At 38.2% G+C, this 25,123-nt stretch overlaps 1 protein-coding gene across 1 annotated transcript in view; it reads right to left on the bottom strand.

The window, feature by feature from the left end:
* Positions 1-24,498, bottom strand: part of LOC149289506 (C3 and PZP-like alpha-2-macroglobulin domain-containing protein 8) — a 62,688-nt gene extending 38,190 nt beyond the window's left edge. The window contains exons 1-19 of the mRNA XM_089490553.1: positions 24,494-24,498; positions 19,727-19,878; positions 18,859-18,881; positions 16,755-16,920; positions 14,477-14,529; positions 11,980-11,997; positions 11,366-11,420; positions 10,388-10,501; positions 10,082-10,166; positions 9,779-9,887; positions 9,201-9,428; positions 8,489-8,659; positions 7,818-7,946; positions 6,711-6,903; positions 3,826-3,998; positions 2,825-2,974; positions 1,440-1,601; positions 1,056-1,198; positions 577-639 (exon numbers count right to left, since the gene is read on the bottom strand). Coding sequence (XP_089346679.1) covers positions 577-639; positions 1,056-1,198; positions 1,440-1,601; positions 2,825-2,974; positions 3,826-3,998; positions 6,711-6,903; positions 7,818-7,946; positions 8,489-8,659; positions 9,201-9,428; positions 9,779-9,887; positions 10,082-10,166; positions 10,388-10,501; positions 11,366-11,420; positions 11,980-11,997; positions 14,477-14,529; positions 16,755-16,920; positions 18,859-18,881; positions 19,727-19,878; positions 24,494-24,498 — 2,192 coding nt within the window. The remainder of the gene's footprint in view (positions 1-576; positions 640-1,055; positions 1,199-1,439; positions 1,602-2,824; positions 2,975-3,825; positions 3,999-6,710; positions 6,904-7,817; positions 7,947-8,488; positions 8,660-9,200; positions 9,429-9,778; positions 9,888-10,081; positions 10,167-10,387; positions 10,502-11,365; positions 11,421-11,979; positions 11,998-14,476; positions 14,530-16,754; positions 16,921-18,858; positions 18,882-19,726; positions 19,879-24,493) is intronic.
* Positions 24,499-25,123: the final 625 nt, after the last annotated feature.

The raw sequence follows: 25,123 nt of genomic DNA, 5'->3' as shown, positions 1-25,123 counted from the left end.
ACACTGTCAAAACATCCTCAGCTATCTACCAAATCTCCCATTGAGTAGACCATATTCATGTACTCGTCTTCTACACTCCATGAAATAATACTCACTGGATGTACAGTGAAACACACTCTGTAATCACTACCAATGCCAACCTTAAGTAAGGTTGGACACATTGCAAGCTTCTACAAAGGTCTACATGACAGCAGATATGTAGACCAAGCACAAAAACCTTCTTGTTACGAATTCATTAACTACTTCAAATGAGTGAATCAGACAATTTCTGCTGATATTTATGCAATCTCCCAGCTTAGAGCTCATAAAACCTGCTGTACCCCAGTTCTACAACTAATTACAATCCCTGTCCTGAAAATCTTAATAGAATGGAACAGTTGTAGTAAAAAAAAAGTCATCTGTAAAATGATTGGAGATACTGTAGAAAAAAAAGATAAGGTAGCATGCCCCAAAAACTAAGGCATAGATCATGTAAATCTTGTTCACCGAATACAGATTGCACATAACAACCTAACTGTATGCTGAATTAATTAAATACACATCTACAATGATCATATTTCTGGTGATTCTAACTACCTGACATTGAAGCAATGCCATACCCAGGTTTCTGGGAAGAAAGTCCTCTTTCGTTTCTCAGTTCTGTGAAAAAAGAAACAGTACAGACTATATGAATACAACTTCATTCATATACATTGGATAATATTATAGCAAATCTTTGTAGATCAGTAATAAAAATACAGTATTTAAAGTATGGTTTTAGTCAAAGCACTATGAACCAATCAATCATATTAATAAAGTATGCATAAGTATTCATATTTGATACTTCCTGAAAAGCAAAAGGACTATTCTGTCAAGCGGGGCACTACTAAGTAATAGAAACTGGTGTTGAACAGTCCATTAATATATCTTTTACAATCAAGTGATTTGTGGTTTATCTATTTAATAATAAATTATATTGTATTACAGTAATATATAGTTTTTTATTTCTTGCAATATCTGAAGAAATCAAAGCCAACATAAAGCAGCCCCATTAGAACACCAAAAGACCCACTCACCTAGGAGCAATCCTAGAGTAGGATGAACCCACTATTGTTCCTGTATGGGGCTGGAAGGCTGGCACTGCTTCATCTGTGTACATCCCCCCACTTTGGCGGTGATTGAGACTCACAACATCTGTCATTACAACTAGTCCTGCCTCCTACAAGAATATATGGAAATAAAGAAAGATAGCTGAACTTGTATGTATAGGTTATGATTGTAGCTGTATAGATCTCCATCTCAGACAATGATAAATACTAAAAGGTTTTTATTCTAATCATTTATAAATTTAGATCATTTTTTAAATAATATTGTCAGAGAGGAAATGACAACGGCTACACAATTCCCATCATGAGTTTTGTCTAATGCAAACAAGTTCATCATTCTCCCTTGTCTCTCACTGTGAAAGCAAATCGTGCATCCTTGGTAATGTCCCAGTGCCAGGGAAACACTGAGGAACGCCTTCTCCTCAGTGAGCCCAGTCCAGGCCACCAGAAATGTCCTTCATCCTTTCCAGTCCCATATGCATCAGAAACATCAAACTCCCCCAGCTCCTGGAATATCTGCAAATTCCAGAATATAAGACATATATTGTGAGCTTCTAATGGTTTTAACAAGCTGCATGAGACAATTTTGAATTGTATACACCATCATTTGGATCTGGCATTTTAGGGAGGCATTTAGGAATATGACAAGCTTACGACCAGGTGCACGCCCAGTCAAACATTCTACTAGTCTAGTGATCCTAAACTATTTAGGAAAAGCACACACTATGTAAACTATCCTGTAAACAGATATGCACCCACAGAGACTAAAATAATAGATCAAAAGAAAAAATGGTTCTGCACTCAACTCCCAGGAAGCTGGGTGCTAGCAGGAAAAAAAGGACAGCATAAACCCTCTTGAAGCACACAAACAAAGAAAAGGAATCCCAGCACTCCAAACAGCTTCCAGTCTCTAGGACACTTTATTAAGCGAGAACAAACAAAAGCAACGTTTCGGCCAAACAGGGCCTTTGAGACTGGAAGCGTCCTAGAGACTGGAAGCTGTTTGGAGTGCTGGGATTCCTTTTCTTTGTTTGTATGCATATAGTCTTTGTCATTCTAGAAACATTATTTATAAATGCAACAAAAATGCATGCAAAAAAAGCTTCAGCTAGCAGCTAGTTCTTCATTGCCAAACGACAGCAGCCCATTTAAGGGATAATGAGGATGGATAAAAAAAAAAAGAAACAAGAAGGGCAAAGGTACAGCTAAAATATGTTAGAGTCACACTTTGGGAGTTCCCTTGTAAAGGGTAATAATTGGTGGGAGGAGGTGCAGTTACCCAAAGTGAAGGCTAACTGAAGGTTAACACGAAGTGACAGGGCCACTTTTGGACATAAAGGGGCCTGGGGTCAGCTTCCCTGTGATGCCCTCCCAAATGTACCCAAATCGATATCTGTGCAGTTACAGCACACTAAAGCTTCCTCTGTGTACTGTGTGTCACCTGTGCTGCTCTCTCACAACAAGAAGAGCACAGGATGCTGGGTGATGCACAGACCTCCATGTACCACCATCACAGCTGTTGAGAGGCTGCAATGGACAGCTGCAGTGGCCCTTTAAGTTAAGCCTGGGACCAAGGTAACTGTCCATTTTAGACGTCACAGGCAAGGGAAAAGAGAACCAGGAATTGAGTGGAATCAAGCAGACCTCAGTCCTCTACCTGTAAAGCCCGTCCCAGAGACCCAGAGCCATCAGGGGAAATGCACCCTTTTAGAAGTCTTCAGAAACAATTATTAACTAACCTGTTCAGGTGTGATCTGGAAACCATTGCGTACAAGATAGACACTCTTATCCACGGTGGCAACACACACACAACTCCCCCTAGCAGCCTTCACTTTAATATCCACTACATCACCAGGTTTGGAGTCATTGTGAGAGAGGGCCAGTGATACCTGGGGAATACAAAAAGCATACTAACAATCTAATATCATACAACAAATACATTATACACATTAAAGAAATAATGATTATTGAGCATAAGGGTTATATGGTGCAATAAGAGGAGTTATTGGGAGCATCGAGATGTATATATGAGATGTATGAAATTGACACATGAGATTGACTTTCCCTTGAAGCAATAAAAAACCGCCATCTGTGGTTATCATATTCTATTTCTATAATGCTTTCTATTAAGGTATAATATTGAATATGAAGCATCTTAAAGGGTCAGTATAACATCTAATTTCTCATCAATGAAGAATGTACTTTAAATATGCACATGTTTTCGGGGGGGGGGGGTCTACCTTCCAGCTCCCTTTGCTGTTCTAGTTTTTTTTTAAATGAAGCAGCCACTGGCATGAAAGGTTATTTTATTGAAATCAATGGAGACTCTAGTTGAAGTTGATACCTTTTAGCTGGCCAACATAAAGATACATTTTTTAGGACCTCAAAAGGTCTCTTCTCCAGATGTAAATATAATAATATAATAAAATAAAACCATAAAGATTCAATGCATTAATGTGCACATGATGGCTGGAGTGTCCATTAAATGTAAATCATAATTTCCCCTACCAACTGTTTTTTGTTTTTTTTTATTAGGTTTCATTTTTAAATTACTCAAAACTGTTCTGTAAAGCTGTGCTCATTTTTTTTTTTGGGGGGGGGCATATGTGATGCCATAATATGAATATATGATATGTATTTATATTGATACTTAAGTGAAAATTAAAAAATAAACATGCTCGGCCATTGGGTTTAGTAGCAGTAAGAGGGTGATAATTAAGCAAACTGTCCAAAGTGTTACCTGATTCTCAAAAGCTGGCTTAACTAGTATCTGAGCACTGTCAGTTACCCCCTCTCCATTCTCACGCACATAGTAAATAAGAAGCCGGCTTAAAGGGGCCATATTGTGAGTAATTTGAAAGTGTACATAAGTCACCCAAGCCTCTGGGTCTTCAGGCGCAGGATGTGTGGAAGCTGGAAAAATAACAATACAGTTAAGTCTGCTGGTACATAACTTTACTCTAAGAAACATGTAAATGGATTAAAAAAAGCAAAAATTAAACCAAACCCAACATGTAGTACAACACCACAGGGATTGCCGATTACCTAGGGGTATGCAACAGAACTCTACAATGGTTGAATTGTAATCTTTTTCTATCAGGTAATTGGGAACACGGCATGCTTAACCCCCTTAAGGACCGGGCTCATTTTTCGTTTTGTACCCTGTGGGACCGAGGCTGTTTTGACACTTTTGTGGTGCTTGTGTTCAGCTGTAATTTTCTCCTCACCCATTTAGTGTACCCACATAAGTTATATATTGTTTTTTTCAGGACAAGATGGGCTTTCTTCAGATACCATTATTTTGATCGTATCATCTTATTTACTATACAAAAATTAAAAAAAACATGGTGAAAAATTGAAAAAAAAACACATTTTATGACTTTTATTTGAAAAATCTTTTACTCACCTAAAAAAGCAAGTAAAAAAACTAGCTAAATAGATTCTACTACTTGTCCTGAGTTTAGAAATACCCAATGTTTTTATGTTTTTTTGCTGTTTTTTGTAAGTTATAGGGCAATAAGTACAAGCAGCGTTTTATGATTTCAAAATCTTTTTTAACAAATCTGGTCATTCTGCCTCCATCTCCTCTTTGGAACATCTTTGAAGTCGGTTAACTCAATTTAACCCTGCCAAACCATATATTTTTGAAAACTAGACACCCCAGGGTATTCCAAATGCTGTTATTTTAACCCTTTCCATGCACCAATTATACAACTACACTTTGTCAAACTTTGTAATAGTAATTTTTTTTATTTTTTTTTCCACACAAATTGTACTTTAGTTATAGATATACAGGTGCTGGTATATGTCACTGTCAAACAACACCCCAATATGTGTTCAGCAACATCTCCTGAGTACAGCGATACCCCACATGCATGGGTTTGTCAGATTGTTTGGCTGGTAAAAGGCTACTTTTGGGGCATGCGTAATTCAGGTGGTCATTTGGTCATTGTGCCTCCCTCTCCTCTTTGGAATATCTTTGAAGCCGGTTAACTCAATTTAACCCATTCAAACCATATATTTTTGAAAACTAGACACCCCAGGGTATTCCAAATGCTGTTATTTTAACCCTTTCCATGCACCAATTATAGAACTACACTTTGTCAAACTTTGTAATAGTAATTTTTTTTTATTTTTTTTCACACAAATTGTACTTTAGTTATAGATATACAGGTCCTGGTATATGCCACTGTCAAACAACACGCCAATGTGTGTTCAGGAACATCTCCTGAGTGCAGTGATACCCGACATGCATGGGTTTGTCGGGTTGTTTCAGATTTAAAATGCCACATTTGGGAAGTGCGCTTTTTTTCTCCATTTTGGTCAGTCTGTACCTATGCCCTATCTTTGAGCTAGGCCACTCCAATTTACCCCATCAGCCATTTTTTTTATATATTAGACACCCCTTGGGTATTTGAAGTGCTTTTATTTTAACTCTTTGTTGAGATTTTTGAGAAATTTTAGCACTTGCTCAAAATAATAAACTTTATTTTTTAATTTTATTTTATTTTTTTAATACTTTTTTTATATTTTTTTTTACACATTTTGCTGGTACTGGATGGTTCATCTAGTGACATCACTGCATAATTATTTTTAAATGTTAGCACATTTTTTTTTAATTTTTTTTTCCATTTTTTATTTATTTTAATTTTTTTTGAATATTTTACTAATCACATAGTGATTAGAAAGCTGGGCTCCATTGACTTGCATGGTTGAATGCAGTACCTGTATTCAACCAGCAAGTGGAGCCAGTTCTCTAGAGGGTCTGGAGACCCTCTAGCGAACTTTTTCGTCTTTATTGTTTTATTTCCCGGGCCGCCGCCATCTTGCTTGATGGCGAAGATCACCAGCAGCGGCGGCTGTGACCGCTCTCCGGAGCGGTCACAGCCCACCCAGAGGTAAGTGTTTGGTGTCGCTGGATGCCTCCTGATCGAGGCATTCCAGCGACACCATTTAAGTTTAGGAGGCGATCGTTGATCGCCTTCTAAACGCTTTTAAAACGGGCGTCCACCGCCATACAATGAATGCCGGCTGTTGACGCCCCGGGGAGGGGCCAGACATGGCCCCCGATGCCGATCTCGGCCTTGCTGAATGCCTCGACATCGAGGCATTGCAGCAAGGCCGTTTAAGCGAAGAAAGTGATCCTTGATCACTTTCTAAGCTTATTTAATTTTTTGACGGTTCAGGACCGTCAAAGGTCATTTAGTGACCTTCTTGTTATGACGGTCCTGAACCGGCAAAGGTCGCGAAGGGGTTAATTGAAGCCATGTGTTTTATGTAAACAGATTAAATATGCCTGCTTTGGCATGTCACATGATGTCCCACAACAAGGGCAGACCAGCATCATCCCTCTAGGAAGGACCCTGACCAAATTACCCCAAAAACATTGCAGTTAGGAATGCGTTAGGCATAATATGATTTTCCAAAAAAGTTCAGTCAGCCTTGTCACCAAGACTGCCACATACTAAAATAGACTGTATTCATTGCCACACAGCCAGAAAAAAAAAATCACATTGGGTTTGAAAGGCTACCTAGAATCCCACTTGCATCTAATGAAAAAACGCTTGTGGGGGCTCATACTAGAAAGGAGCAATAGACTCTTCCTAGTTCTTACTGATAACTCACCTGACCCTGATGCAGCTGTTCCATGGACATCCTTGTTAAATGTCACCGGCATTGATCTCCTGCTCCTGTGCTGAGTGAGGTTACCAGGCTGATGCCCTGAGAGCACAATGTTTCCACGAGATGCCACCTCGTAGTGCAGAGTGAAATTGCATGGACAGGTGGATTTCAAAGCAATCCAAGCCTCATCTCCAACCTAGCAGAGGGAGAAGAAGACCTGGTATCAGTACTACAATGCCTTCTGCAAGTCTGACGATAAATGGGCAGTCTATAATTGGTAAGTCTGAATGCACTCTATGATTAAAAGTATGTGTACACCTGACCATCACACCAATATGTGCTTGCTGGCCATTCCAAAACCATGGATATTAAGATGTAGTTGTCTTCCTCCCCCGTGTGGCTATAAAAGAATCCTTCTATGCTTTCCACATGATTATAGAATGCGTGTGTGAATTTGTGCCTAATCAGCCAAAACTGCATTCATAAGGCCATGCCCTTTTGGGTGAGAAGGCCTGGCTTGCATTTGTTCCAATTCATCTTATGGATGTTCAGTTGGGTTAAGATCAGGGCTCTGTGCAGATCCACACCATATCAAACTATTTACTTGACAAACATGTCTGGAACTAAAGGCATAGCCCAAATTCAGAAAAACAGCCTCCTGTCCTCCACCACTCTTTGAGGGTGACATCCAATGATTTTTAGAGGCACTAATCCAGCATCTTTGTGGAAAGCGCTTTAAAAGATCCGTATGGTTGATGTATGCAGCGTTTTTGCTCCAGATTCCAGCTGATACCTTTTGATGGTTTCTGAGACTTCAATCTGTTGATACCTTCTGTTAAAGTGATACTGGTAGCCTGCATACTCTATCAGCTGCTTTTGGACTTGAGGTGCAATTTTATTTGCGAGTGCATTTGTAATATTTTTTTTAATTTATACTTTTATATTATACAGTGCTCTTCAGTATGATCTAGTTTCCTGCCAATGTTTGTTCACGGGGATGGCTGCTTATGTTTTTACCAATAACACATAATGAGTATCCAGAAAACTCCAATGTCCATTATACATATTTCCCAAGATTAATGATTTCATATGTTGTCTCACTGTACTCACCAGCAATGGATTCTCTGGAGGCTGTAGTAGAAGGTGGCATTTGCTTGGAGAGTACCAGCTGCTTATGGACAAATAGTTGGGCAGATACTGGTCACCTACTGGTTTACCATCGATGGCTGTTACTTTAGACTTGCAAAGAACAAGGCAACAAAATTCACATCTTAATCAAACATTTATCTTTATATTGACAATGTTTACTCTTAAAAGAGGCTACTTTATTGCTGGCCATAGGTAATTTAGTCATAGGGTAATTTTTACAGAAATGTATTTTTAACATAAGTAGCCCTTTTTTCTCTTCTTTCAAAAACCTCTAAACAGTGTACATTCCAGAATCTCTACTGACATGTGGTTTATGTACAGTTCAGAAACTGGGATTTCAGATGTAAAGTTGAATCGCATAAAGTTTATAATACAGAAACTGGTCATTTGCCAATACTACCATAGAGTTTGAAAAGTGATATTTATGCTTTGGTAAACAATAGGATGGTCCTAGCAGCAGCCACATTTAGTTGGCTGATATGGTGAGAAGAATGCTTTTCTTTTTAGACATAATTCCCTAGATCTAAAGTGTGTCCAGGTCAGCAGTTACTATGGTGATTGTGTCACTTTGACTGTACAACTTTGCACAAGTTTTCCTCTTTAAACCAGATAAACAATCTCTACTGACCTACCTCCAGCCACACATAGTGGGCTCCCGTGGGGATAGATGGAATCTGGAACTCCACTAAGCCATTTTTGGACACAAGCTCACTGATGTAGACATTGTCTTTTGGGGTGAGTTCAGCTTTGATGCGCACACTGACACCATCTGCAGGGCTGCCGTCAGGATATATTACTTCCACCTAAGAATCACAACAGACAATTCCAGTATTTGTTAAGCTTGGTGTATTGAAATGAGCTTATTTAGGCAATTTAAATGGCATGATTTTAAGGGGAACTGCCAGCATTACATTTTTTTTTTTATTTCTCAACCAAAACTATATATAGCTTGGGATTTTTGTTTGTCGATTAATGCCATTGTTAGAGTTTACAAAAAAATCAAATGTTAATTTTATGGAAGCAGGTGTAGGTGGCAGCCTGTAGAAGGGACTGCACTACAAACTCTTCCCTGTCCCTAAACTCTTTCTGTTCTCAACCCCTCCACCCATACAATGGCTGCCTGAGCCACCAATAACTTGGATAAAGTCACAGATCTGCTTTAATCTTATTATGGTAGGAAAGAGATTAAATTATAATTTAACACTCCCAGTGACAAGATTTATTACTTTATACACATAATCTAGAAAATCTCAATTATAAACCTAGTAGTAGGAGACAGTAATTCAGTCCCCCCGAGAAGTACACATACTCAATTTCCCATCAGGCTCACACCCCAATCCCTACCTTCCCTTGGTAGGGCAAGCCTGGTTTGAATTGTCTGCGTGTGTCCTTGGTATATTTGATGTCAATCAGTTGCTTCTGAACCAGGGTGGTGTCATCAAAGGTAACTTGTTTGCTGCCATCCACTGAAGTTACTGTAGCCCAAATATTCACAGCCCCTCTAAAATGTTCAGGAAAATCTACTGGCATCATGTCCTTGGCGCAGATATCAAACTCAGCTGAGCCATAAATCTGAAATTGGTGGAATAATGCAATGTCAGCTACATTTGGTCAGAAGCTTCTTTAAAGAGTATGATAAAATATATATATATTTATATATATATATATATATTATTTATTTTTTTAAATCAATGACAATGTTAAGTGCCTTGTATAAGCCAATATACATATCTATGGAATAACATGCTAAATGCAACATGCCCTAAATGTTCTGTAAAGTGATATCAATTATGATAAATGCATACGTTCCAAAATGTAATATTGTGACAGCAGAATACTCTCCTTCCCGCATGCCCTTTCCAACCATCCATTTCTGATGCACAGTGCATGAGACTGTATAATGTACAATGTAACAAACTTACCTCCATTGTCTTGAGAACTTGGTGTCCAATCTCATGTCTGTAGTACCCAACTCCGGTAACGGTCATATTGATTATCAACATGCCACCCACCGCCTTGCCAAATGTGTACCTGGAACAAGAAGTGACAGACTGAGGATGATAGAACATGAGAGATGGCGTGTGGACTATAGAAGTATTTGTGCTACTTTAATGATATATAGCTTAACGATAATTAGTGTAAAATGTAAACAAGAAAGATATGGTGTTTAGCGAAAGGGAAACAGTAAAGGCAGTAAAGGCATTCAGTCGGCAGAATGTATTCACCTTGCTGTAACAAAACCCTTCTCACAGGTGCCAATATCCCGAATGTATGGTGGCGGGGAGATGACCAGCTCAAATTTTGGTAACACTGAAAATAAAGTAATAAGTAGTTATTTTAACCTGAATTTCAGGAAATATTTGAGTTGGAGTATGTAGCTTGTGTACTTCAGAACTCAGAAGACCACAACGAGAAATGTATGTAGCCAATATAAGACAGGGTTTCAGAACATCCCTTTTCCTATTGTATACACATGACATTTTTTGCAATTTCAGAAAGCATATATTTATAGAAATGTATAATTCACTCACCATATTTCTGCACTGCAAATGACTTGTTGTAGATGTGACCTTGTGTCTCTGCAAATATTAACCAATCCCCATACACAGGTTGGTCGGACAGAGGGAAACTCATGTTAACAACACCTGGGTGACAAAGATGAGAGAGTTATAGTGACAGACGCTTATTGGGATGAAAGTCTGTGGAAAGTCAGACAAACGCATGTTTCCCTCACTTTGTATTAATAACTTGAACTGGTGGTTCTCAATGTGTATTGGAATCAGTAATGTTCCCTTGGTGGGACCAAAATCAACAAAGCAAAATTTTAGAATTACAATACCAGTCTACAAAGCCTGCATGCAATGAAATAATAATAAAAATAATATTTGCTTCAAGGAAAATAAACCAGGATTCTTCTTTTCACACACACATTAAGTTGAGTGTACACCAGTATGAGTCAATGCCTGAAACATGTTATTTGTTTCCTGGTCTTTACTGCCAATGAGTAAGCAAAACACTAATTTTCAACAAAATGCATCTATTGCTTTACACCAAATCCATAAATCAACTTTGGTAAAACCTGAGTAAGAGACATCTGGTGCCAAGGGAGAGCTGGCAAGGGGCATATGGAGCAAAGAATGACTTGCACAGATTTAAAGATTGTAGATCACTACCAAAACATTTGTTGTGTTTTTAACATGCTGGATCTTGTGTTGCTTTTACAGATTTTTCTATCCTTTTTCTTTGCGGAAATATGTTTTGGATAGGACACTATGTAAATTGAGAATGCTTGGTTGGAATTACTGTCTGTAATTAATGGTGAGAGCTCTCCCTACCATATGAGTAGACTATGATTTAAAACTGTGCCCAGGTTTGCCGATTAAAATACCAGATTAGATTTTAACTTTAAAGTGAGATTTTAACTTTTTTTTATAATTCAGTTTACTTTATGTCCTATTTTTCCACAAAATTAAACCTCAGACTAAATAATTTGTACTAATTCGACTCACCACAACAGATTGGTTTCAAATCATTCCACTGAATAATCCTAGAGCCTCGAGGGTCCTGGAAAGAACATAAAATGTTGAAATTTTATGCTTGCTCAAAGGCATGACATGTAATGAGAAAGACAGTCAGCTATTTCGTAGCAGATCCACCTGCTAGTACCTTTTGCACCTTTGCAGTTTCTCAGTCCCCCTTATTACACAAAAGGACACATAATTTTACTTGTTATTTGTATGTTTAAGAATGCTAATTGTCTCTTTCACATCAGATGACTAAATATCTCTGAATCTGAAATCCTTCATTCTTGTAAAATATTATGTCTTGATCTACTCACTGAGGGTAAGGGTAAGATAACTCTTAGATAACAGTCAAAGATTATCAATTCAGGTACATGCATTACTTGCCAGTTTACTCTAGCAGCATCACATTTGTTCCTGGGACCCCGCAGGATTTGCTGCAGGGTCCAGATCCTGTGGAAATCAATCGGGACTCAGCTCAGTTGGGTTCAGAGACTAGCCTTAGAATAGTGAATTTGCTCTAATAATCCACACTTAAAATTTGAAGTATAGTATCTGCAAACTATAGTTTATTAATCCATTAACAAAAAAAAACAACTTACCAGGATATAAGCATTAATCTATAAGAAAACAAAACAAAGTAAGTATTAATGAAAGAACATGCTTATGTGAGTGAAAGCCTAACCCATTTTTTGCTTATGCCCTCCCTGTCAATATGTTCTGTTTTATGTAATTGGGACAATATGATGAAAAAGAATGATGAGATCCAATTTAATTAGACACTGCAGTATTTCCAGTTTATCTTGACATGTTTTTCTAAAAGAAGTTGTCTTTTGAAACATTTTTCACTATGCATTTCTGAAGTATCAACGCAACTCTATTTCATACCTCCCAACATTTCAAAATGTGAAAGGGGGACACTTTTTTTTTTTTTTTTTTAAGTCTCGCGGAATTCACCGATACAAGCAATTGCACTTTACAATGTTGTGCTCGCATAGCAACTTAAAACACACTTTGTTTTTGTCAGCTGTCATGCATATTAAAATTAACCAACACTTTGAATTGAATTCCCATGAGGCTCAGCCAGACATACTGCTTCCATGATGCGGCTGAGCGTCATGGGAAGTGCAGCAACAGTAAAGATGCAGATACTAACTGTGAACAAAAATTCCCATGAGTCTCAGCCAGCCAGGTGTCCACCATAATCATTGGAAGAGTAGTCCAGAGCAGCAGAGATTTTTTTTTTTATGAAAAAGGCTAATGTTAGCCTCCCTCCCAGAACCCTTACACACACCTGCCCATAAACACACATATACACTGCCCTTACACACACATACACGTACACTGCCCTTACACACACATACACTGCCCTTACACACACATACACGTACACTGCCCTTACACACACATACACGTACACTGCCCTTACACACACATATACATGTACACTGCCCTTACACACATATATATACACATACACTGCCTTTACACACTAGCTAACAAATACCCATACACAAGTACACTTCAGCCACTTCCTCAACCTCCTTCTGTCCTAATGTTGACACTGCTCAGTATAACTATATAATAGGCTCAGTCCTAGATATGGTAGTTCCTGATACTGTGTTCACGTACTTCTGAGCGCCTATGGAGGAGGTCTCGCTCACCTGAAGACTTTGCACATTACAACCTTAGGCTCTGTTCCTATACATTGGCCCTCCATCTTTCACACAAACCTATTTTATTTCATCTCCTTCCTTTCCCATAACCCTAAATGTCTGTTCTCCACAACACTCTCCTCTGTACTTCAGTACCTCCCTCATCTTCCAAATTTTCTGCCCAAGATCTCACCCCCTATTTTAAAAACAAAATTGATACCATCAGGAATAACATTGTGCCCTATGGTGTCAATGACATCGCACCCTGACCCCTCTACTCTTCTCCATCTAGATCTCTTCGCTTGGACAACTCATATCTTCCTTTTGGTTTCCAATACCACCTATATGCAGATGAAACCCTAATCTATATCTCTTGACCTTTCACCATCTCTTGTACCTCGCCTTACTGACTGTCTTTCTGGTATTGCATTATGGATGGCATTGCATTATCTGAAGCTCAACATCTCGAAGACTGAGTTTATGGTAATCCCACCATTCGCTCTGTCCACAATTCCTGACATCTATATCACTGTTGACAACTCCACTATCCAACCAACAGACCAAGTTCACTCACTTGGTTTCTCACTTGACTCTGCTTTCTCCTTCATCCCTCACATCCAGTTACTCACCAAATCCTGCCACCTTCACCAAAAAAAACCTCTCTAGAATCTGCCCACTCATCACACAAGAAATTACCAAAATACTAATCCACTACCTTGTGATATCCCATGGATTATTGCAACTCCCTACTAACTGGCTCTCACCCTCTCTTGCCTTCTACCACTCCAATCTATCAACACTGCAGCTACATTAATATTTCTCTGGCACAGTTCCTCTTCTGTGCCAGTCGCTTCACTGGATCCACATACCCTTCAAACACAAAATCAAACTCCTGCCCATTGACCTACAGAGCCCTAACAACTCTGCACCCCCGTATATATATCTCCCCTGCTATCCAAATACAACTCTTCATTCCTCTATTGACTTTTGTCTCTCTTTTCTACCATCATTACCTCTTCCCACTCACGCATCTAGGATTCCACCCCTTCTGTGAAATTTCCTTTCCCCGTTTTGCCAGATTTTCTCCCTCGTATGCAAATTTCAAAAGCTCTCTGAAAACCCACCTCTTTTGAGACACATACAACCTTTCCTCATAACACTCTCAGCCAGCATACTGTTTTAGCCACCTGAACCACCAACAATCTCGACAGCTCATCCTGACTTAACTCATCTTCATCCAAGCAGTCCTCTCCTACTGTTTCACTTTCCCCTCAACAGACTAGACTGTAAGCTTACAAGAGCAGGGTCCTCATCTCCTTTTCACCAGTTTGTTATTGTTTGTGATTTTAAATTTATCCTATCAACTCTGATTGTAAAGCGCTATGGAATCTGCTGGTGTTATATAAATAAATGGTAATTGGAAGTAATGTAATGGGAACTGTACCTTTTCCCTGGCTGGACGAAGATCAGGAGTCACCATATACATATTGATAAGAACTGTGGAGATGAAATACATAATCTGACAAAACTTAATAAAACAAGATTCCTTTCTAGAAGGACGAAACATTTATTTTTTTTAATTAACACACAATCTAGAATCTTACAGGTAGGCAATAAGATCATCCTTAGCCTGTCTCTGAAATAGAACACAGTACTTACACAGTAAATTACTTATGAGGTGGTATCCTCCTCCCTCACCCAACTAGCTAGAATTTTTCCGCAGGCCTTAAGATAGGTGGGTAAGGGTGTACAAGCAGAAGAACCCCAGAGCCTTCCAATCCCTTAAATCTTGAGTCTTTGTCTATTTTGGTCTCATTTGTTTTCTGTTTTGTATTATAATTGTAAATATAGCCTGACTCGTGGAAAATGTTTTTCTCTTTAATTGAACAGTACTGTCATACACTTCACTGAAAATAAAGGTAAAGTGAAAGGCAAATATTCTTCTAAAAGACTGTCCATCTGAAAATCATGTTGTTTTTATCTCTAACCAATGTTCACAAGTGCTTTTGTGCAACTAAACTTATTGGTTAAATTCGCATACCTGAAAATATCATAGTCTAAAAAACAAAAGGAATAAAATGCGAACCTCCGGTTGTGTGTATACCACAACTCCGATACATCTGGCAGTCATTGGCTTTGTTTGGTTGGCTAAGGTTTACTGGAGGTTTAATACAATTATCACGTCCATGTTGGACCGTCACTGAATTGAGGTGATGGCAAGTATTACTGGACAATACATTTCACGGTCTGCTGCACAGGAAAACTATAATGATGACCGTTCTATTGAAAATACAATTATTGCCAAGTGTATAATTGTTCTAAAAACACATATTGTCTTCTAATTCATTTAGAATTCCTATTCTAATGCATTAGAAATCAAAAATACTGAAAGAGGTAAAGTAATATTATTATTAATATTATTATGTCACAGACACTATATCAGCTAGTTTTATATGCTAGTTTTATAATACATTTGAAAAGCTAGGCTTTTTGTATAATTGAATCATTAATAGGATCATATAAAATGCTGATAATAGACTGCCTTTGAAGATGGCTGTATCAGTGTTCTGCTGTGCTGAACTATTCACTGGCTCATTCTTTTTCCACAACACCTGTGCGATTGACAGATACACTTGTGATTAGGCATTAATATCTGGAAATCCTGAGCTGAGAACTGGGTCAGCCATGTGGAGTGCAAAGATTTATATCACAGGAAAAAGATGAATTCTCACAATTAAAACATACTTGATAGCAATTTTATAAATACCCTGTTAAAAGCAAACATTATGTCATGAGGCATTTTCTGTAAAGAAAAGAGAGGCCAAGTGTCATATCTCCCAAGTGTCTCACTTTAGGAAGGACAGCCTCTTTTTGGAACCTAAATTCCTCTTTCCTCCCCTGATGGCCATTTTTGGATCTCAGTTTGGTGGGTATGATGGTTTTACAGTATTATTATTATTATTATTATTATCTTTTATTTATATAGCGCCAACAGTTTACGCAGCGCTTTATTTCATGGCTTTAAAAAAGTCACAGTAACGTATATGTAAATAGCACAAAATGTGATTATAAATTGATAATACACAGACTCCCCCAGCCCAAGCCCCTAACTAGACTCCCTAAAACAAAAGTGCTTCTCTTTGTTTATCTGAGATATCAGGAGGTGTGATATACAACATATAATTCTAACATAAAGGAAAGCCACCAACAAGGACATTCCAGTGGTGATTGTACCCTTTTTTTTCCTAGGCTCCTAACATAACCCTCAACGTGTTTGTTGAATAGCCTTTTGGGAAAGGGTGGAACTGTTACTTATTGGCAGTGAAATTAACCATGAATTATAAAGACCCAGCTCATCCCATTTCACAGAATATCCCCTGCATTGGCCCTTCATAATATACAGATAATGCTGGGAGGTGAATCCCACCTAAAATTCAGTGTTTGTTTTATCTGCTCCTCTGCCTCACACTCAGTTTCTCTCATCTCATTTGCGTTTCTTTCTGTCCTTGGCCATGTGGCTCGTTACTACTTCTTATGGAGGAGAGCGAGGTCACCACATTTTCCATCACCTTCTAGCTGCATGATTAAATATTTCAATACAACAGCTTTCATGAAGCCATGAAACTTTGGTCAATGACACTTCCCTTTTCGAAAACCCTACGGTTTAAATTGCTTAAATAGTAGGTATTTTAAAGCAACATGTTTGCACATTTGCAGCTTACCTTTCTGCTTGGGTTTATATACAGGTTTGTCAGTTTGTATGAATACAGATGATCCTTTGCTATCCACAGTAACTGTGGTAGAGTTATGGAATATAAATCCATTGTCAGTCAGATGCCGGTTTCCCCAAACTTTTAGATGAGCTTGACCTCGAATTCCATGAGGAACCTGCATGTATTAGAAGGAAATAAAGGTGAAATATAATGGCAGAAGACAAAACTCTATTCCGTCTGCAAGGATACATGGACAGTGAAGCAAACTTTTCTGCTTCAAAAGAGCCCTGAAAAAGTAAGGTATATTAAAAAAACTCACGCAGTTTCAGAAGAAGTGTTATCACCATAGTAACTAATGGAATTTTCAATCTGAATGTCACAGCCAGGATTGTCCCAATAACATGGGCTATCTGGGTGTCTTGATTACTGTGACTGTTGGCAACCATGATATGCTACTGTATATGCCCAAACAGGGCACTGTGCATCTGGGAAAGAGATTGGTATGTGGTATTCTACTGGAGGAATGTCTTCTTTTATTTTACTTAATACCTTTGAGTCTCCATGTGCATACTTTGTTATAGGGTAAGTTCCTCATAATGCACAAAGACTCATGCAGCTCCACCCAGCAACAGGCTCTCTTGACTTTATAGAGCTTTATATCATCTCCCTCTGTGCTGTATGTCATCTTCCTGGATGTGATGTTATTGATTTCTTATGGTTGTTACAGCATTGTTTATTTTTAAAACTCATTACACTGAATTGATGGACAAATAAACTTTCTTTGGGGTTTTTAATGAGCTAATGTGATTTGTGAATGGATATCCATAGTCCATCTCATGAGGCTGACACCGGACTCCCACTCCTAACATGACTAATGTGTGAAAGGCGTCCTCCTTTTACATTTGGTCCCCTATTGCTCACTTCCTGCCAAATATATACACTCATGTCACATGTAAAGAGTGCCTCTCCCTGTACCTCTCTCCTAGGGGGGACACTCCACCATGAAAATGAAATGGAAAATCTGACAATATGTTTTCATACATTGTTTGTTTATAAAGTTAAAATACCATGCAAAGTATGACCACACACACTAGATACAGATGAAGAGAGACAGCTTGACATAAGAAAATAATTAATGAGCAAATACCATTGGGGGTTATATATATAGAGAACAAATCTGATGTGAAGTAGTAAAAGTGTAGCAATGAGCAGAGTCATTCTATTGTTTGCTATCGTGGTTTCACTACTTGTACAAGATGTATAACTACACATGTAAGCAACTACTAGGTATATACCCCACCCAACCCTAAAAGATCAGAGCACAGTTTAGCCAAGAAATTTCTACTGTCATGAGCTATGTGAAGGGTAGAAGTAAAGGAAAATTCTACATTAAACTGTAGATAAACATTTCAAATAAAAAGTTTGATCTTACTAACTATGGCTCTATGTGTCAGGATGAGAAATCATTCTAGTTGCTGTAAAAAAATGTTTAGCTTTTAACAAAAACTGTATAGTTTGTGACAATGACTGATTTTATTTTTTGTACCCTATTACCTATTTTTGGGACATCTTTGAACCCAGACAATTCGATTTACACCATCAAATCAAAATCAGTTGTTGGAACTTATTTTTACGTGTTACCAATTTTTTTTATTTTACTAATCTATTGATTTGTATGGCTGAATGCAGTACCTGGGGGAGCCCCGAGTTCTCAGGAGTGTCTGGAGAGATCCTCTTGAGAACCTGTTTATTTTTTAAAGGGTGTCGCCATATTGCAGAAGGCAAAATCTCTCGTAGTGGCATTAGTGACCGCACTCCAGAGCTGGTGCGAAAATCATACAGCTCCTAAACCTAAAGTTTTTTTATTTTTTTGCTATGTACACTTCAGTACACAGAGTCTATAAAATATCATATTCGTTGCATACGTCTTTCCATTTACTTTTTGGTCGAAGTTGATACATTTTATTGGGCCAACTAAGAAAATAAAGGTACAGAGTTACACATACTTATATTAGGTTTCCTCCTAGTTACCGACTATGACCCAATTATTCTGTTCACTTAAAGCAGGTGATACACATAAACCATGTCGATTTGGATAGATTTATAGACTCACCTGAATCTTAATGGTCCCTTTATCTGAAAGGAAAGAGAAAAAGATTAATTGAAATTATATGGTTTGGAATAATTTCATCCAAAGACTTTCAAACACTTTGAAAGACCAACTTGGACTAATAACTGAGTGTGTTATGACAAAGCAGACAACAGGGTTCTCTTATTAACTACGACTTGCTGTTAGAAATCAAGGTGTTTTCTTCAATTGATTTATTTTAAAGGAAAATTAACAATGAAAGATGAAGTACAGAAAGCCAGCCAACTTACAGTAGACAATATTTAATAAAATATCACAATTAAGTAATAACCACAGCACTAAATAAAAGGTGGTGCCAAGTAGTCTAAAACTGCAATAGTTGACATACATCTTCCATTTTGTTATGTCAGGATATGGTGTTTATTCACTAGATGGCAAAATTGCATACAAAGACTCAGCAATATTATTTTAAAAGATAGACCAAACCTGCTCTGCATAATGCACAGTCAAGTAATTGCGATTTCTTGAATCTCATCTCATTGACTTATGGATCACTTCAGCCCTGTTGTCACGTTGAGTGCACGTGGAGTCAATTTAACATGAACCCCAGTGCATTCCACCACATAGAAGTCGGCATGTGTATAGGAGTTAGATTTCTTTTAACTCCTGCTCCAGCTGCCACTAGTGAAACAAGGGACCAAACTGCAGTATACTTCTTGCACATGCTCAGTAACAACAATCACATGTAGGCTATCTGGACACTGATATTTTACTAGCATTCCCACAAAAACCAGGATACCTAAGATCATTTAATATACTCCCAATTCACATAGGAGGCTGTTCTGTATCACCCCATGCAGCAATGCATTATATCTCTGAAAGTTGTACTCACCAAACACAGACCCATGACTGTGAGCCACTGTTTCTCCTTTGACCACCAGCTGCAACTGCACTTTGGTCTCTGCAGCTGCATTAAAGATGGTGATGCTGACAGCTTCCTCCACACCAGAGCGGAAAACTGACGGGGCCACTATCAAATAGCCGCTGAAATTAGAGATTGGTATACATAATTGTTTTGTAGAGTTTCAACTAAAAATTGTTCTATAGTGGACACCTTAGGAATGTAATATAAGAACATATGAACATAACACACAACTTCAAAGTACATAATCTGAGATAAATATGGGAACAATGGAATCGTGGGACAGGAACAAACTCCAGAACAGCCTATGACTAAGGTTAATACTCCTGACATCACTCCTGGAAATCACATCCATCTGATTAAACACGCATTATAACTTCCTCATGGGATAATTATGGTCAACTTGTGTTAAGTAGAATTTCCAGAAATCATTAAACATTAGTGCTATTTTGAGACTATTTTGTTTGGCACGTGTCTAATTACATGAATACACATGGGTGAATGGGACAGGCTTGTTTTCAAAGCCAAGAAAACAATGTTAAACTTTTGGTTGTCAAGACAGCAAATAAAAAGCATACGTCTAACACAATGCAATGCATATGATGACAACTGAGCAAAATAAACTCAGAGAATCTAGGGTGTAAATGGTGTTCCATCTAGTATAATAAAAAAAAACGATCACATTTAATGTGAGTGTAATATCATATGAATTCCTCGCATTTATTGTTACATTACCACCACTGACATATCGATAAATGTGTTCTTTCCGAGTTAGAATTAATGCTTCTTAAGAGTGCATAGTTTAAGATAAAAATATTATAGACTACAAGGACAGTGTAAATAAAATGATTGCGGTCCTGTTATACAGACATTGTACATAAAAATGAACGTCTACAAACAAATTAGCTCTCAGTAACACTCTGAATGTAGCATAAATAAATAAATAAATAAATGTATTTGGAAAAGAAGGATTAGATGCATAGCTGCATTATTGCGGGCATTAAAGTTAAACCCATTACTTTATTATGTACATAATGCAATGTAATTGTATTACGTTGCCAAGGTGTTATACGACCTGGATTGTAATAATCATTTCAATTCTCAGAGAAAGGAAACATGATGTACAGTAGATTTACACAGATATCATTTCAGTTTGTCTATCATATATAGACTTCCTATTATCTTCTTTTTCCACGGTCAGATATCTGCTACCCATAACTTTGCCATGCCATGTTGCTCTCCTTTATATAGCACGCTAATACTAATTAAAATGTGTAATGGGTAAAGAACTATTTATATGAATGTTTCGTTGTTAAAGCCAAATTTTTTTTTCTTCAGGTTTTTGGGGTATCTGTTTTTGAAGAGTTATATGTTTATTGGCACATGACCTGATAACGCAGGCACAAAAAGCTTCTCTTCATGAAAAATGAGCGGTGATGGGTAATAAAATGAGTACAGTCAAAGGTAACCTGAGCTAATAAGAAATACTGCAAAGGTTGGACATCTTTACATTCGAATAGGACAGTGTAGGAGGGAACATAGAATGACATGCAGTTATATCCATGGTTCAATACAACCGACTTTCTTGCTATCTGTATTTGCCAAAAGCTATATAGGCCACTAATATTTGGGAAAAGTAAATTTCACATCGAACCGAATAAAGACCTTGCAGAGGTATGCTTTCAAATCAAAAACTTGGATGGCATTTAACAAGGATGGACTGACTGACTTTACATTAGTCGCTGGCAGATCAGACACCTGTCGACAAAAACACAGAGCTTTTCCTGGAAAATGGGTATGATATAGAGACACACATAATAACAATAACTAATAATAATAATAATAACATACTGATTTTACACAAATGTTTCCTAGAAAACCCAACTGGCCACTGGAACAAATTTTTACTAAAATAAAATCTGCCGGTCAAATCCCGACATCTTGTTGGCCATGTATGTACAGCAAAATTAACTGTTTCAATACAATGATTTATACCGGTGTGGTGGGAATAATCAGCAGACGAATAATGATCTTGTTCACTAGGAGGAAACTCTGCTTTTAATCTTACTGAATGTAATTCTACGACTTGGAGTTGTATGCATGTGTGTTCTGGGATAAAGTTTTGTTAATAGGTACATTTCATAGCAACAGTCTATCCTCACGTATTCTATATCCAAAATAACATTTGGCCAGGACCTCTGAATATATTACTAGAGTACATGGACGCAAATGGCGCCAAAAATCCTGTGCCTTAGGGGCACATGAGATCCACATGAATCCAACTGCCCTTGCTATTACACCGCTCTGTGTGGTGGTACATTTGACTTATTAAATCCAGCTGCTTGCCATTACTGCATCCAGCAAGTTACTGGCGTAATAACATTGTCCTGAAAGTTGTGTTTTACTACATTGATGTTATCGCCATTTCCTTTAACAGGATGTTATCTATCTGAGTGCAATTACCCTGTCCGGGATGCTGCGTGTCAAACATTACAGAGCGTGTTACGATGATGGTATTGGTTATCCTGTGGCCTTATCTCTGCATTGTCATTTTGGCCTGGATGCTGTTCCAGTAGCTACAGTGTTATTACAGTGCTCTTTATTCGTGCAATAATATCAGTATAATGAGATGTATGTCTTTTCTACCTGTATGTAAATGCTGTTGCCTACTGAATGTTGTCTTTGTTTTTCTGAATGAAATCCGCACAGAATATTCAGTATTAATATGTATTTGGCAGTTGAAAGTTAAATATTTTACCTCCTAGACTTCCCTGCATTATGAATAATCATGCCAGCCCTGTATAAAGCAAAACATCCCACATGAACTATGCATTTATATACTGGGTCCATTCTCGCTAGGGTTGACCCTTCATAATGCATAGTCAGCTGTAACACTCCACTCACCGTTGCATGCTGTATGTATGTACCTACATCTTTTTTTGTCCCTAAAAGATATACTTAGCGCTTTACAGTATAATTAAGAGGAGGTACAATAAATGCAGTCATATGATATGTACAGTAATCCAACATAACTTAACTGGGGTGCTTAGCTAGGGATACGTTAGGAAAGGTAATCGTTTTTCGAAGAGCTTACAGTCTAGGAGTGCGGAGACAATCAGAGGGAGGTTAGTGACGTTAATTGATAGTTATTATATTTTCGATATCTACGGCTCATGTTTGTTTTTTTAAGTATATGTTAAATTGTTCCTATAGCCATGTTACACAGTAACTGTAACCGTGAGCATGTCTTCTTGCATGTTGCTCCATCACTATATAGATATAGATCTTCTGGCCGCCGGTGTGTCCAGCGTCTGCTTTTTAGTACCTTGCTGTATACATTCTGGTCATTGTATCTCTACATTCCACTTATACGTAGTGTGTTATCCCTCTATTTATTGTCTACACACACTGTTTAGACAAGGAGTATCACATTTAACAAACTATACAAAGGAGGTTTTTTGTGGGTTTTTTTCCTTCTATAATTGATAAAATGAAAAATGGACTTACGGTCTGTCCTGAGCACAGCTGTAACTGCAAAGGATCCATAAAAGCCAAAGGAAAGGCATGTTCACCCAGCACAACTGAATACACAGTGCTTCACCCAGTGCCCCTACAGGGGTAACTGTCTTCCTCTCCAAAGCACACAGCACAGGAGGGGGGAGTGTGCCCTGGGGGTGGAAGGAGCAGTGTGTGCTCTGCTCTCTCCCCCCCCTTCCTCGGTGTGAAGGGATTTAACCCTTGTTTCAACTTGTCCTGTGGCGCTAAGAACTTGAAATATTCTGTCAGGCTTTGCCTCCTCCCCTCAGCTTCGCTATACCTGTAGCCTTCGGCTTCTACGCGCGCTTTGCTTTTTCATTTCTTCCTCTGTATCTGTACCGAAAATGTCCCCTTCCTGTCCTCAATGCGTTCCCTACCTTTTTTTTGTTTTGTTTTGTTTAACCACCTATACACCACCTCGCTTCAGTCCCCCTCTCCTGTTTGCCATTCTTATGCTTTGCCTGAGACAGACTTCTTTAACCGAGCTCTGCTAGTACGAAGAGCACAACAAGCTTCTTATAAATGTGTGAAGACCCTGCTTGGGCACACAGAGGAGAGGGTGGGATTTACCAGGGGAGGGCTGAATGTGCTAGGTGGGGAGAGAGGGAGGGGGCTCAGCGCCATAAATCAATAGTACCAGACCCTTTAACACCAGATATTTGGCAGGCTCGCTTCTCTCCCTCCTCCCTGACTGCTGTGCTCAATGAATGACCCTAAGCTGGAAAGAGGTAGGGTGGGGTGGATACTTAAACAGCCCCTCCAGGGGAATGTTGCTCTTTCATCCCCCTGGTATTTCTCTCTATTCTCCAAGCATCCTTCAGGCTACGGTCTAGTAGAAAAAAAAAATACTCTACATATGGTTACAATGGAGTTGTAGTTCCACTGCCTGCCATCATGTAATCCTAAATAAACGGAAAAGGTAAAATTTAAGTATAAAATGTAGTAGCAAAAAAAAATAAAAAAAAGCAATATCTAAATCGGAAGCTCATCTGAGCTGGGCCCTCCTAATGTGGACATTTTTATGTTGTCCGCTACTTATTATGTCCCTTTTACCCATTGTACTCCACTGCTGAATATGATGGCGCTATATAAATCAATACATATCTATCTAGGAGTTTATTTAGAGCATAAACAGGGTAAACCCCGTTTATTTATTATTATAATATTAAATATTATAATTTATTATTATTGCAATGTTACCTCATGTTACCGGCGTTACTTTTACGTCCTCACAAGAATAGAATATAAGGATATTTGTACTGTTGCACTGGCCAGTGTGTTGGGGGTATTGCAACTCTTTTTCTGAAAAAGCACCGTTTTCTTGCAGTTTTGGATGGGGGTGGTGCAAAATGCGAGAATAATAATATAAAAAAAGATTTAATGGGATGGCTAACACATACATACATACATTACATTAATGCTTTTATACAGGAACTAATCTTAAACTTTATTTTTAAAAATGAGGGATTCAGCCATTTGTGTTACCATTAAAACCTTTATGTTTGAAATTGGCAAAATAATTGCCTTTTAATGCACTGACTATGTCGACCGCCGAGGGGGGCGGCTGGAGATACAGCCGTGGGTCAGGCCTAGGGCAGCGCCAATGGTAGATATTAACCTTCAGAAATGTGAATTGATTTTGAACGCTATTCCACCTCCTCCCAAACCAAAAGGGCATCAGTTTAAACCAAAATTCAAACTAAAAAAAAACATTTGCTCTACAAGTTATTTTGTTTTTAGAAATTAAACTAAGGACAAAAATTAAGATACCCTCCTGTTTTTGAAATGGCTACAAAGTGCAGGGAAAATATCTCATCCACCCATTATTTA

Source organism: Sceloporus occidentalis, unplaced genomic scaffold (assembly GCF_023333645.1).
Source record: "Sceloporus occidentalis isolate IW3139 unplaced genomic scaffold, rSceOcc1.0.p SCAF_45, whole genome shotgun sequence".
Classification (NCBI taxonomy): Eukaryota; Metazoa; Chordata; class Lepidosauria; order Squamata; family Phrynosomatidae; genus Sceloporus; species Sceloporus occidentalis.
This window is presented reverse-complemented; position numbering and strand designations above follow the sequence as displayed.